Raw genomic sequence first — 13,825 nt, 5'->3', positions numbered from 1 at the left:
AGAAGGGCCCATAACCCCAAGTCAATGTCCATGATCAGCCCAGGATGCAACAAACACCAAAGGGTAGCCCCAGGATTCAAAGCCCTGTCCTCAGAAGACAAAGCCTCCATCCCTTGTTCATTTCTGCCTTCTCCCATGGGATCCCTCCACTCCTGCTTCAATTCCTTTTCCCCTTTTGAATGTTTGCACTTGCATCAACATTGCAGAGGAGATCATTGAAGCCACAGGTTCCATTATTGGAGGAACAGCACAAAGCTTTGAGCACACCCAGCCACTCGGCGCTTAGAGACTTGCAGTAGCCAGTTAGCTCAGCACACAGGATAGCAATGTCGTTCACCCTGTTAAATAATGAAAAAGGCAGAGTCAACTTTGCTACTCATGCACACCATCAGGTCAGTGACTCTCTAAGGGACCCCGGCCTGAGCTCCTTCTTCCTCATACCCCAAGACAGACAAGGAATGGCTACTGGCTTTCTTACCCTCACCTAAAGATTTTACTATCTCAGTAGAAACATGAAAGTTCTGCCTCTCACCTGTCCGGATCATGGTGTCCCACACACACATGCATAAGTGCATTACAGACAAAACTGTAGCGGTTGGCTGGGTTTTCATTGAGGCTCTTGCCCAGGTTGGTGTATGTAAAGTTATGTGCAGATGGATTTTCAATTGTGTCAATCATGAACTCTGGTTCCCATAGCATGTTGGAGTCAGATGGCTCAACATTGCAGTAGATTGTGTTCTTCACCTTGGAGCAGAAGTCACTAAGCAGGACAGGAAAGAGAGATTAGGAACACAAAAAACTAAGCTTCCACTGAACTCTGATAAGCAAAGCAGTCCTGTGCAAGATAAGCCCTCCCTGGGCAAGAACATGTGGAAGTTGAAGATCACTGTACCAACAAAGACTCTCCCAAAAGAGTGAAGCTGGTTCTTTGTTGTGGAAGCACTTGGAAGCTACCTGTGTGCTCAGTGAACACAGCATGGGAATGGGTATTCCACGTCAGATTGGGGAAACACCTAACTCAGCTCTTGCTATCAGAACAGTTGATGCCCAGAGAAGAGTCTAAGATCAAGGCAGACACGTGGCAATACTGCTCCAGCATCCTTCCCCACCCTGCTGCAACTTAGGGATCACAGATTTTCAGTGTTAAAGATAACGCTCTCCTCAACAGATATTCCTCCTGCAAATGTGTCCACCTACTTTTTGAATCCTGTAGATTTTTGAAGTTCACAAGATGGAATGAGTTCCATGTTAACTATGACAACTACGACCTTTAGTCTTTTGCTTTGAACCTACCGGTTGTTATTTTCTATTCATTCCTTTTTGTGCTTGCAACACATACTGAACATTTAGTGTATTTTTCATACCAACCAGAACTTTACAAACCTCTATCATTTCCCCTCAGTCTTCCTCTTCTGTGGGGAGGGGATTCAGTTCCTCATCAGTAAGTCATTCCAAACCTCTGGTCATCTATTCACTCACCTTCCTTTGGGCCTAATTCCACTACACACTTTTTGGAGCCTCTTGCCCCAAAACACAAGGCACAGCTGTACCATGACTTAAACGGTGGCCTAATGATGCTGTCTGGTCTGTTTACCCAACTGGGATCCTTTACCCAACCGATAGTATATATCCATCACTACACAGAGCTTAGAAGGGAACAAGGACAATCCAATATGGATTATTTTAACAATGCTAAACTTCATCAGCAAGTTTATCACCTCATCGCTATCACTGCGCCCTACTGCAGTCTGCAGCCAACTTCTACTGTTATATGCTGAATAACAGTTATATGAAAAGTTTTGGTATCACTCGTGCAACTTCCGATGCATAGAACAGCATAAGTGCTAGGAGAGTCCTATGGGACTCCTCAGGGAGGGGTCACCTTCAAAATACAAACACTTCCCATTCCTTGTCTCCATCTCTAACCTACTGTTTGCCTGCTAGAGGATATTCCCTTTTATCTGTGGCCATTTACTTTAAAGCCTTGCTGAACAGCTTTTGGGTATTCAGTTAGACTAGTACCAAGTTTATCATTTCTGTATGTGTGATGACTCCTTCAAAGAACTCCATTGCACCTGTGACCACAGCACTCCCTCTTGCTCTCAATTCAGCCCAGCCAGAGGCTTCAAAGGCTCTTGGCAGCCAGGAGTTTAGTCAGCTGACACCAAGGCACAGCCACTCTCACAGCCCCTCAATGGGGGGTGACAATGAGGGTTAGACATTCCTATGGCATGCCTGCACTGGAAACACTAATAGGGAGCAGCCGCTGCGAGAGAAGACAAAGTGAAGCACTATACTGATAAACAGGGCTCTTGGGAAAATTCCCCTTCACAGGATCATGTAAGCAAAAAGCCAGGGAGATCTGTGGACTCCATCTCTGGGCTGCTAAGGGAGGAGCTCCACAGGGAGCTGATGAGGGGACTGTTCCCAAGAGAAGAACTGCAAAGGGCAGGCGGCCACAGAGTACAGCGAGCCCATGGGACAGAACCTGGAGGCAACATCAGCAGAGCAGAACCTGAAGAGCCAACAGGGGCAGAACAAGGATAAGGAGTGCAAAGTAGTACAGAAACAAACCCAGAACCAAGCAGAGCAGATTCAGAAGCAGTCTAAGGACTATTAGGGAGCTGAGCACAAACAGAGAACCACCTTTAGGATGAACTGCTCAGTCAAAGCCTGGTAGGAACACACCTCTCTATTTCTACCCTCCAGGAATGGGGTAAGAACAGAGCTGTGAATGTGCAGAGGACTGTTGAAGGCAATCTACCAGAAACAACTTGACAACCTAAGTGTCAAGATTACACACTGGGTCATTCCTGCCTGTAAAACAGGCATTACTCCCAAGACTTCAGTTCCCCATTGAGAGGATCTCGGGAACAATCTCAAAGAAGATCATAAGCAAAACTTAAGCCAAGGTGCTATACTGGTCAGCACCCACTGCATCCCAGCTGCCTCAGACTCACCTAAAGAGCTCCCCAAATTTACTTTTGAGGTGACTGCAGGAGGTATACAGGTCGTAGAGATAGGCCAGGATACAGCGCTCTGCTGAGGAGCCATCCGAGCGGTTCATGCCATGTTTCACCACCCCACACAGACTGTATAGAAAAAAAAAAAAAATGTTGCAGCAACACGGAAAAAAAATCTGAAGGAATAATCTTATTACACAGATATCTTCCTGAGCTCACAGCAACAGTGCTCACTGGATAACACATCCCATCCCCCAAAATTCTATGAGCTGAACAAGGCACAAAGTTGCTGCCTTTTAGGAAGGACACAGATATATCCCTGCCCCTTACAAGCCCCCAGAAGATACACTGCTTCTTTCCACATGGTGAGGGCAAGATTCCCTTACCCTTCGAAGACCTGAGCCATCTGGTCCTGGTTCAATATAAGGCAGGAGTGGTAGTGCCGCAGCACAGCCACGATGCACAGGCACAAGCTGGTGGTGTAGCTGCCAACGAGGTCGGAGGATTTCAACAGCAGTTCTGCCTCCACCACGCTCAGTTCATTCAGCAACTGCACCCAATGACAGAAAAACCCTTCAACAGCCACAGGGGTAAGGTATAGTCAGAAATGGAGCAGGCACACCACACCCACATCCTACAGGATCTGTCAGGAAAGGGACTAGCAGGCACTTGCTGCCTAGAGATGTACCCCTGGAACAACCGGTACCCCATACCTAGGCACAATGTCTCACTCAGGCAGTACAAGGGGCTGTCAGTGCTTGGGTATCAGAGGGTGATTGGGATATGGCCACAGATAGTAGCAGGCATCTTGTCTGGTAATTCTGCCCTGCATAAATCTCATTCAGCTCCCTTTTTAAAGCTAACAGCCTCAATTCTGTCAGCAACCATAGCAAGGCTTCAAGAGACACCTGGCACAGGCTGCAGAAACAGCAACAGGATTTTAGCAGGATCCAGGAGGCAGCCTGCACTGCCATGTGCCAAGGATCTTTCCAGGGGAGCAAGCTGGGAGAGCTGACGGAGACAGATGATCCCCTTCCCACTCAGAACAAGGCCTTGCTGCAGCCAGGGACAGAGATGCAATGCAAGTCCTTTGGAGACAACCCTGAAGCCTCTGGAAGAATAATCCTCAGAACAGAACATGTAAGACTACCTGCCACAACCAACCTATTCCTAACAGCTGCAGCCCAGGAGCACTGCAACGACCACCTCCATGACACAGGTCAGAGGGTCACCAGTGATCCCAGGAGCAGCCCAATCACTGCAGCACAGATCTCCTGCCTTTTGGGCTGATGAACTGTCCCCCCCACCCCCAGAAAGGTTTGAGCACACTGCACTTACCTGGATGGCAAAGTCAATAAGACCACTGATATTGAGTGAATACTCCATCAAGTCAAATATGAACTGCACGTGCTGTACCAGAGGCAGGTGGTATGACATTCCCAAGGCAAAGCTGGTGATCTGTTCCAAGACATTGCGAGATACCTGCAAATGCAAGATGACATGCAGTACTATCTCCCCTTGCAAAAAGCCCCTCAGCAAGCCCATCTCCCTTACCCTCCAGGAAGCTGCTCTCAGTAATGCAAAAGGACACAGCCAGGGCCCAAGAAGGACAGCAGTCTTGAAAGTTCTATACCTGAGACGTGACTTGGTGCTGATCAAAGTGAGAAAGGTGCTGGAACTTTGCAAAGATATCTTCAGCTGTTGGGAATGCTTCTGGCTTGCTCTTTTTCCTTTTCTGTCCTTCCTCTCCACCTACCAAAGTTGAGAGGATCAGAAAACAGTATTAGCTTACCTTCCTCATCAGTGGAGGACCAGACATCAGCCATCAGCACCTGCCACTCCCTTATCAAGACCATCTCCGGCCACACAGCATAGCCAAAAAGCCCAAGTCCCAGACCTTAAGATGATAAGCACCATCTTGAATTCAAAACAATATACTGCTGAGGAAGGAATCCCTAACCTGAGAATGAAACTAGGGTTAACATATAGTTTATCCCAAGTGAAGGTAGTCCTTGGAGGGAGAAAATACTTTCTCAATTTAGATGTACACTGATTGCCTGATGAAAACAGATGTTCTGGATTGGAGATATTCAGCCTCAAAATTTATCAGAGCACCCCATCTTTTAAAGAATCATCTTTCTACCACATTTCAAATTGCCTTTCAGGAATCAGACTAAAGAGAGAAAAAATTGTAGCCTGATTCTCAGCTGAGAGAAGTCAGAGGCTTTCTATTGATTTTGACACAGCTATCCAGATTTCCCATCCTACACATTTAGCATGTGCCCCAAGCATAACATCATGCTACATTTAATCAAGGTCCTTTCTGAATATGCATAGGCAAAGTCCTCTTTGTGTCTTGTGCAATGATCTAAATGCAAGAACTAACGAAAATAAAATGTGAAAAGCCAAAGTTTTGGCCAGGGTCTCTCTGAACCTGGTATGACTTAATCCACTTCTGAAGAAAAGTTCAGTTAAACAGATACTGTCAGAAGGAAACCAATCATCTTACTTGCTGGTTAGTATGTCTGGGAACAGAGCACCATTCCAGACTCTCAGTGACTGATACAGCTTACCAGGCACTGCAGATTATTTAAAATCCTTTCACTGTGAGACTCCAGACAAGGGAGCCAGCCAGCTGGAAAGATGCTCCCACTTCAGAAAGGAGTGACTCAAGCTCTACTAACCTGTCTCTGCAGTGCTCTTTCTGTTTAAGACTTTTAGAATGTCTTTGGTTATTTTCTTGATTGTATGCCGAGCATCATCCCGTTGTTTTCCAACCCCAAAAAGAACTACTAACCGTTGGTTACACTCATGACTGCATGACTCCTCCTAGGGAACAAAACGAGACAACTGGATTAGCAACTATGAGGCTGAATGCTTTAATCTTGTTTCACATCTAGATCTCTTGAAGCAAAAGGAAAGCTTCATCTCAGAACTTGCTCTGGGAGTAAGCAAGGAGACATCTTAAGTAGACCACCTCCTGCAGCAGTGCAGGAAAGCACAACTGCTCCTTACCCACCCACAGCAGTACCACAGGGAGACAAGCCACAGCAGCCTCATGACCAGAACACAAGGCAGCAGAAGGGGCATGGTTATGAGAGGTCTCATACCTGAGGAATAGGAAAGTGTGTTGCATACTGGATGTGCCGAGGCTGGTCATACAGGGATGCCAGCATTCCTTCCACAGACTTATCCTTCAGCAGAGGCTTTGCTTCCTTTTCAGGATCTGGTTTCTCAGGGGAAGGGCTGGCTTTAGAATCACAATGCATTGGAGGAGAAAACATCTAGGGAAACATAAGAACAAGAAAAGGTAGTTAGGGAACATGTCATGCAACAGTGAAGGCTGTTGAAGGAAGGTACACCTGCTCAGTCCTGAAAAGAAGCAGGAAGAGGGAGAGTTGGAGAAACATCCAGTTCTTAGGGTAATCACCAAGGTAATGTGCTAAGACACTGTTCCCATTTCTGCTTCTGGTACACGTTGTGTATCAAGTTAAAAACAATAGGAAATAAATAACCACAGCTTAGAGTTTTGGGAACAACCACCTCCACAGAACAAGTGAGGATCCTGGGAAAGCCACAGCTCTGCACATCACACCTGCCTAACGTTTACCTTGAAAGGCCAGAAATCGTTGGAGGAATGTAGGTACTCAGGGATTTTTTTAACTACCACAAGTTATTTTTATTACTAAGTGCTTCAAATCATTCTGCAACCATGAACTATACCCACAAATATTATGAAGGAATATAAAACTGAGGTAGTACTGAAGGCCACGCAGTACGATGATAGCAGACCTGGGTCTTCTCCCAGGTGATCAAGAAAACCCCTGTTTACAGTAACTGGTCAGTCTCAATCTCCTGGTGCTACCATGGTCATCCATTTCATATCCACTTCCAAGCTGTCCACTTCCTACCCTGCCCAAACACTGGGCTGGCAGTGGCCAGAGCACAAGAGATCCCACGAATGACTGGGACTCACTCTACTCTGACAGACCCCAACCTGCATAAACAGGTTATATGGACCTTTTTACAGTGTCAACTGCCTTATAACCCAGCCGCTTCCAGCACACTGGCTCTACAGTAGAGAGGGAGTACTCACACAAAAGCAAGGCACTTGCTGCCCCTGGTCCCACTACAACATACTGACCTACTTACTCAGTAGCAGGTAGATAATGCAGGAACATACCGAAAAGTCTGTCTTCTCCATGTCATCAAAGAGAATGCCAGAGTTGTGGTCGATGTCCATGGTCTCAGAAAGACCTGTGTCCTGGGAACAGACAGAGCAGCTTTACATCTCAGTGAACAAGAACAAGACACAGAACAAGAGAGTATTTGTTTACTACAGCACCTGATGTCCACGTTGGACAGTGACAGCAATATGCCAACAGACCCATGGTGCCTGGCAAGCTGGAGCCAAATACACTGCAAACATGTTGGACAGGCCTCACACAGCACCTCATGACATGCTGCTCTGCTCTGAGCAATTCAAGATTTTCCTATCTAACCCTTTACACTCTGCAGGCTGATTCCAGCCACTTAAAACACAGCCTTCTACTTCTGAAACTGAAATGCTAAGGAAATAGTTTAGGGGAAGGAAAAGCATAAGTCACTGGTACATTCCCCAGCAGATAAGGAGGCTGCAAAGCTGGTAAAAACAGGCAAGCACAACAAGGGGACATATACAGGAGGGCCATGGTACTTGTTCCCTCACCTCTAGCTTGATGCCACTGTTTCCCTCCGCCTCCTTCCTGTCATGCTCCTCAGCAGGATCATCAAAAGGTGAGGGCGGGCGAGGTCCATGAGAATCCATGGCAAGATCACCCCGAGAGATGAGCGTGCACATGTAGATGTTGTGAGAGAAGACATCATGTCGGATTAGCTCACAGAACAGCAGCACCAGGTTAAAAAACTCCACCTTCTCATTTTCCTTCCCAGGATCAACTGAAAGGACAGCACATACAGTCAGGGCTATCAAGAGTTCTTTTGCAACACTCTGAGCAACACCAGCCACCTAACCTAGGGCTAGAGAAAGCGTTTCCACAGATCTCAACACAGTGACTGATACACAGTTTTGAGCTTACAGTAGGGTCTTAAAGCAAAAAGCCCAGTTTCAACAGGTGGCAGTTAAATAAGTCAAAAGCTCTCCTGTTGGTCTCACAGACCAGAGACATAGGACTTCAGTCTGGCAGTGCCATTCCTGGGTGTACAAACAGTTGCCTGCATCATTCGCAGTTGTATCCTTTCTGCCTCAATGTCTGCAGTACTTCCACTGAGAAACTATTCAAGAGCTTTGTCATTTACTAGTTAGAAACCTCCCTCCAGTTCTCAGCCCGAATTAATTACTGATTCGGCTATACTCATTTATTCTTGGCCAACATTCTGTTAACAGAAGTGCTTCTGCATTATCTTTCTGTCATCTGGCCCTCCAGTCTGCTTTCCCTACGTCTCCAAAGCATGCTCTGGATCACAAAGAAGCCAGAGAAAGAATTTAGGTACAGACCTACACACAAGAGAATAGCACGCAAGTTCTAAGTTTGCAGGAGAGGGAAAGCTAGAAACTGGGAGACCACAAGTTCTTATTGCATACTTAGCATAGGAGCTTGAGTGTCAAGGAACTGCATAAGGACATCCTGAAAGACAGGAGCGCTGGCTGCTGAGAGAGAGCCTGAGGAGATGGAGCCCTTCTCATCCACAACTTCAGAGTCTCCACATCTCTGTAGAAATAGAAAAAAGTACCAATTGCTGCCACAGAGGAGAAACTCAGTATTCGTAAACCCCAAAAAAGAAGTCTTCAAGAGACTTTTCCTATCTTGCACTTATAGGAAATTTACCACAGAGGATTCTGTAAGCTACTTCAGTCTCCAAGCATGCCAGTACTTCCATACTGCAATCACCTGTCTCCAAATGTATCTAAGAAATGGCATACACACCATCCCACAGGCTCATTTATGACCATATGGGTTAGATGGAGCAAATGCCATAATTAGCAGCACCAGTATTAAGAGGCATTGTGCTGATCAGCTTTTGCCTTTTGGTGTAATAGTGAGATAACTGTAGTTAGGCAACTTCTGCTCTCCTTTACCACTGCGAGCCTTCCAGGAATAAAGACTTACCTCAGCCTCTATCTCTGCTTGACGCTTCTCCAGGAGTTTGGCCACGACCATAGCCCTGTGGCGTCCAGAGCGTTTATAGCTGACAGCCCACTCGCACAGCAAGGCCACCACTGCATCGTCGTCTGGGGAGATCTGGTGAGATAGAAGCACTACAGTGAGAACCTGAGCCAACCAGAAGAGGTGAGCAGCCCTAAGGCCTCAGGTTGGATATAGCAGTGAGCCTATTTCCAGCAGAGCACAGCCCAAAGAATGTTCCGTTCCCCCTCTCTTAATACAGAGGACAGATGTCAAGCTAGAGCCCCCCTGCTTTGACTCCACTTTGAAGCATGAGGTGATCCACAGCTCTTGACAAATCTCCAGTCTGGCTTTGCTTCAGAAAATCATCTCTCTTCCAGCAGCACATCTACAGAGAGCTAATCTCAGCACAGAGAGAAACACAGCCGCTCAACAGCATTATAGGTCGTATACAAACTACCAGTTCTACAGCTCACTTCCAGGAACCAATGCAGTATTGGTTGCGCTATGGCCCTACGCAACATAAATATGTCACCTCCCAGGCTAAGAGGAACTTGAACTGTGAACTCAGAATTTGACAAGGCTAGCATTTACTTCTCTCAGACACATAACATGTCTTTATCATCAATCTTCTATCTAGACTGATCTCTTCCACTGAGACACCCTCCTCAGTTAGCAGTGTGGATTCTCTCAAGCTTACATGTATTTATTAGCGGAGACTTTCTAGAGCACAGATCCCCCATGCTCACTTTAGGACCTCCCTAACTTAAGGCTGCACAAAATCCTTTTCAATGGAGATTGCAGCTCTTGGCCAAAGGCCACTATCCAGTTAGCTCTCTGCAGACAGAGGACAGTAACTGTGGAATATAAACAAGAACACAGCCATGTCCAAGACCAGCAGCAAAGTCCCAAGGCACCTCGTGACTGTCTTTGGTTGGACCCAGCCCAAATATCCTGTTATACAAGGAATCCAAGGAGTTGCTGAAGTCAGATCTTTCAAAGCTGTGACTGTCCAGAACTTCTAAAGTGTGCAAGACACGGCCAATAGTGAAACCTAGAAGAGAACAGAGAAGAGAAATGCATATTTGGCAACTGGTACAACGGATTCTGGAACAAAAGTTTGTGAGCTCACAGCTTATTTTCCTTGCCTAAGCAAAGCTGTACCAGTCAGGCAAGGGTCCACCTAGGTTAGTGTCCTGACTCTCACAGTGACCAATCACAGATGTTAGGGAAAAGCATCAGAACGTGGCACGTATATGAGAGTACAGTTCTCTGATACACATTTCCAGCTTCCAGTAACAGAAATGCCCCCTACACCTGGGGAAATGGACCTATGCAAGATTTTGCTCTGGAAAGAAAAAGGGCCTTTTTTTTTTTTTTTTTTTTTTTAATTTATTGCTGACAAACACCACCAGCAGCAAATAGGGAAAAAAATAAAGAAAATAGTCAGGCAGGAAGTTTCTCATGGTAACACATAGAACAGGGGGGAGAAACTTTAACCTACAGCAAGTTACCTGCTGTGGTTTCCTGGCACTTGTCAAATGACCAGCGAACCTCCACAGCCTGGCCACGTTCCTTTATCTGCTGCTCAATTTCACGCAGCTTTGCCCGAACCTAAAAGCAATGGACTTGTGTAAGCATACAAAAGGATGCCTTAGAAGTCCTGTATACAAAATTATTAGAAAACAAAGAGCATGACAATAATTCTACTAGAGATTAGATTTTGTCTGTCTTCCAAGGATATCATTATCTTGCCTATAGCAGAATGGGAGTAGTTAATTCCTTGGGAGACAGCACCGCCAGCTTTGCTTATTACACAACATGAAAGAAAACTGTGAAAGAGCCAAGATACAGCTATTATCCTGGACCACAAGAGCTCCCTTTTTTGAAGGCTGCTCACCTGCTGTGTAAAGGCTGAATTCCCTCCTGGCATGGGCAAGTTGGATGGGGCTATAGGCAGGTGGTCCAGTGGAGAGCCAGTCTTTATCCTGCTATCAGTCAGTGAGTAATGCCACACAAGGGCACTTGGGCAACACAAAATTATACTCTGCAACAGACAAAAAAGTCAGTATCATTGAGCAAATCAAGGTCAAAACAATTAATTCAGATTACTTTCTACAGAAATAACCACTCCTTTATCCTACTGTCCAGGCATTCATCATCCTGTGTACATATTTACTATTCGGGTGTTTTTTTTGTTCCAAGCTCTGAAAGAATCTTTGGGCTAAAGACCATACTAGAGTAGAAAGGAGTAAACTAGTTCTTTTTCTGCACTGAGCTTCTTGTCCTAGGTGTGCTTAGGAAGCCAAGACCAGAGTTCCACATTATCCAAAAGCAGCAACAAGTTGCTGCAGAGCTCCCTGCTGCTTCTAAACAGAACTTACTTTCTACAACTCACACCATCAATGCACGGTTCAACCCTCATGGTCCGGGATCAGCATTTACAAAAGTGACTTACAGCCCTCATCAAGAGTAAAGTGTGAAAATAAATACAAGTCAACAGACCAAAACTCATTATACTATGTTATTTAATAATTATGAGTATGATTATAGTCATGATTATAATAACAATACTATATATATATATATATATATATGCGTTTTCGTTCTTTTATGATCTTGTACAGACACCCACACAAACACAGACAAAAATTCACTGAACGATTCCTAGGATACACCCCTACAGCTTCTGGTTCATAAGGAGCTGGCCATTAAGACAGACAACCAAGGCTGTTTTAAAACACTCAAACCAAAGAATCCATCATATCTCAAGAACGTATGAGCAGAGGTTAATTATGTACACTGCTAGAAAAGCATCTGTTTCCAGCCTGACTTTACCCAGCTTGAATTTCCAACCACTAGATCTTACGCCGCCTTAGCCTTATATACTACCTGCAGATCATAAGGATCTGTAGATCTTCTATCAGCAGCATGCTTCTGAGACATACCAAAAAAGACCAGACCATCATTAACCAATCTGAACTTTTTAAGCAGGTTGTGTTCAAACCCCAGATCAGTCAAATCTTTGAGGTGTATATGATCACATATTTTCCCCTAATGTAAGCTCCCGAAACAAAGGATTTTTACATTTTAAAAGATGTTTTATCACACAGAAATTAGAAAAAAACCCTCAACTTTTTAACTGAAAGTAACCAAGAAAGACTTAATAGGAATACAAAGGGGCTATTTATAACCGCCGTATTCCTCTCTAGCTGTTGCAGACAGGTCCTTACTTCTAGCCAACTGTACTCCAGGATTTTTCTTTCTATCCTGTTTGAGAGCTGGCTGGTTGCTTCTTGATACTGTCAGGGCTCCTTGATCTCAAGTTTCTCTGTTGAGCTGCATGTTCCAAGCTCTGTGCTCTCTTCCTCTCCACCCCCTGCTCCATTCCTGCACTCTCTGGAATCTCCTCTGCTTTAATGTGCTCGTGCTCCTTGCCTCCCCTGGAAGTGGGAATCTCCACTCATTCTGCAGGGACCCACCTGACCTAGTCATTTCTCCTCTTGAAGAAAAACACAACCATGAACACACACGCTGAACAGAACTCACCTATCCCCCTCTGACACAAAGACAGTATGGACCGAGTTCCACAGTGACACAACAGCATTTGCCCTTCAAACATATACCAGGGTTCTTCAACAACCTTCCCCTTTTACCACAAGGTAAAGTTTAATCAATTTCAAGTATAAAGATCAGGAGTTTACAGTCGCTCCTTTTCATAGCCTGCTGTCACTCTTGAAGGGAGTGGTCTGACTAAACCATAAAGAAGTGGGAGGGGTTGGTTTTTTTGTGTGTTGGTTGTTTTGTTTGTTGGGGTTTTTTGTTCTGTGGAAGTGGGTTTTTCTGATGAGAGGTCGTTTGTTTCTAAGAGCTCACAAAATTACAAAGCACATTTCTTGCATATTTTCCTTTCCCAGATGACAACCTGCTACTGACATACACAAGATGAAATAACCCCCTTCTTTCTCATCCCCTTTTCTGCAAAGCTTTCCCAGATATCTGAGGCAGCTGTGAACAGAGCAAAAGGCTTTATTCCTTCCCATTTTTCTTATGCAAGTCAGTCAAGGGCACTGCTACAGCACTGACGTCTGGTACGAAAGCTCTGTAGTATGTCAGCAAAGACCTACTCTTTGACAATCATGGTTTGATATTTCTGTACTCAGGAAGCTGATGAATCACGCCATAATGATTTTTCTGTGATACAATATAAACTGTCCCTGTTGACTCCACTATCACCAACCACTACCCAAACCTACCTGGAGGATGCAGCTGAGCCCATATACCACTGGCCGGTGCTGAGGGCACAGCAGCAAGTCGCTGAAAGGGCTGGGAGGAGGATTCCCTGCAGCTGGCTGAGGGGTGGGAGTTGAAGGAAGAGCGTTCCCTGTCTGGGCAGACAGGATGTGGGGTGGGTGCCCGCCAGCACCATCCAGCTGCATAGCAAGCCTGCGGGTGCAGAAGTAGGCCAGACGTCTGGACAGGTATGCAGACTGCACAAACTCTCCAGAGTACTGTAGGGAAGAGGAAGAGGTGAAAACATCCTCATTACAAGCAACACAAGACCCTTCCAAAGTCGCATGATGTGTGGCACTGCCTTGTAGAAATAGTCCCTTTTTACAGAGAGCTCCTTAGCATCAGTGATCACCCACTGGCTACTAAGCATATCAGAAAATCCCCTTAAATGCTCTACGGCAAAGGCTTCATGTAACAAAACATACCCACACCCAGCCTTCAAAG

The 13,825-nt window shown here is 45.5% G+C and overlaps 1 protein-coding gene across 1 annotated transcript in view; it reads right to left on the bottom strand.

Moving 5' to 3' along the window:
* MED12 (mediator complex subunit 12) overlaps positions 1-13,825 on the bottom strand; it is a 37,345-nt gene that overhangs the window by 17,819 nt on the left and 5,701 nt on the right. The window contains exons 7-22 of the mRNA XM_042807100.1: positions 13,345-13,599; positions 10,989-11,135; positions 10,603-10,702; positions 10,006-10,142; positions 9,074-9,205; positions 8,548-8,674; positions 7,672-7,901; positions 7,147-7,227; positions 6,074-6,247; positions 5,648-5,792; positions 4,597-4,715; positions 4,302-4,445; positions 3,350-3,513; positions 2,961-3,092; positions 533-760; positions 194-338 (exon numbers count right to left, since the gene is read on the bottom strand). Of these exons, the coding sequence (XP_042663034.1) occupies positions 194-338; positions 533-760; positions 2,961-3,092; positions 3,350-3,513; positions 4,302-4,445; positions 4,597-4,715; positions 5,648-5,792; positions 6,074-6,247; positions 7,147-7,227; positions 7,672-7,901; positions 8,548-8,674; positions 9,074-9,205; positions 10,006-10,142; positions 10,603-10,702; positions 10,989-11,135; positions 13,345-13,599 (2,460 nt within the window). The remainder of the gene's footprint in view (positions 1-193; positions 339-532; positions 761-2,960; positions 3,093-3,349; positions 3,514-4,301; positions 4,446-4,596; positions 4,716-5,647; positions 5,793-6,073; positions 6,248-7,146; positions 7,228-7,671; positions 7,902-8,547; positions 8,675-9,073; positions 9,206-10,005; positions 10,143-10,602; positions 10,703-10,988; positions 11,136-13,344; positions 13,600-13,825) is intronic.

The sequence above is a fragment of the Tyto alba genome, unplaced genomic scaffold (assembly GCF_018691265.1).
Source record: "Tyto alba isolate M040663 unplaced genomic scaffold, T.alba_DEE_v4.0 Super-Scaffold_5, whole genome shotgun sequence".
Taxonomy (NCBI): domain Eukaryota; kingdom Metazoa; phylum Chordata; class Aves; order Strigiformes; family Tytonidae; genus Tyto; species Tyto alba.
The sequence above is the reverse complement of the archived record's forward strand: the minus strand, read 5'-3'. Positions and strand labels throughout refer to the sequence as shown.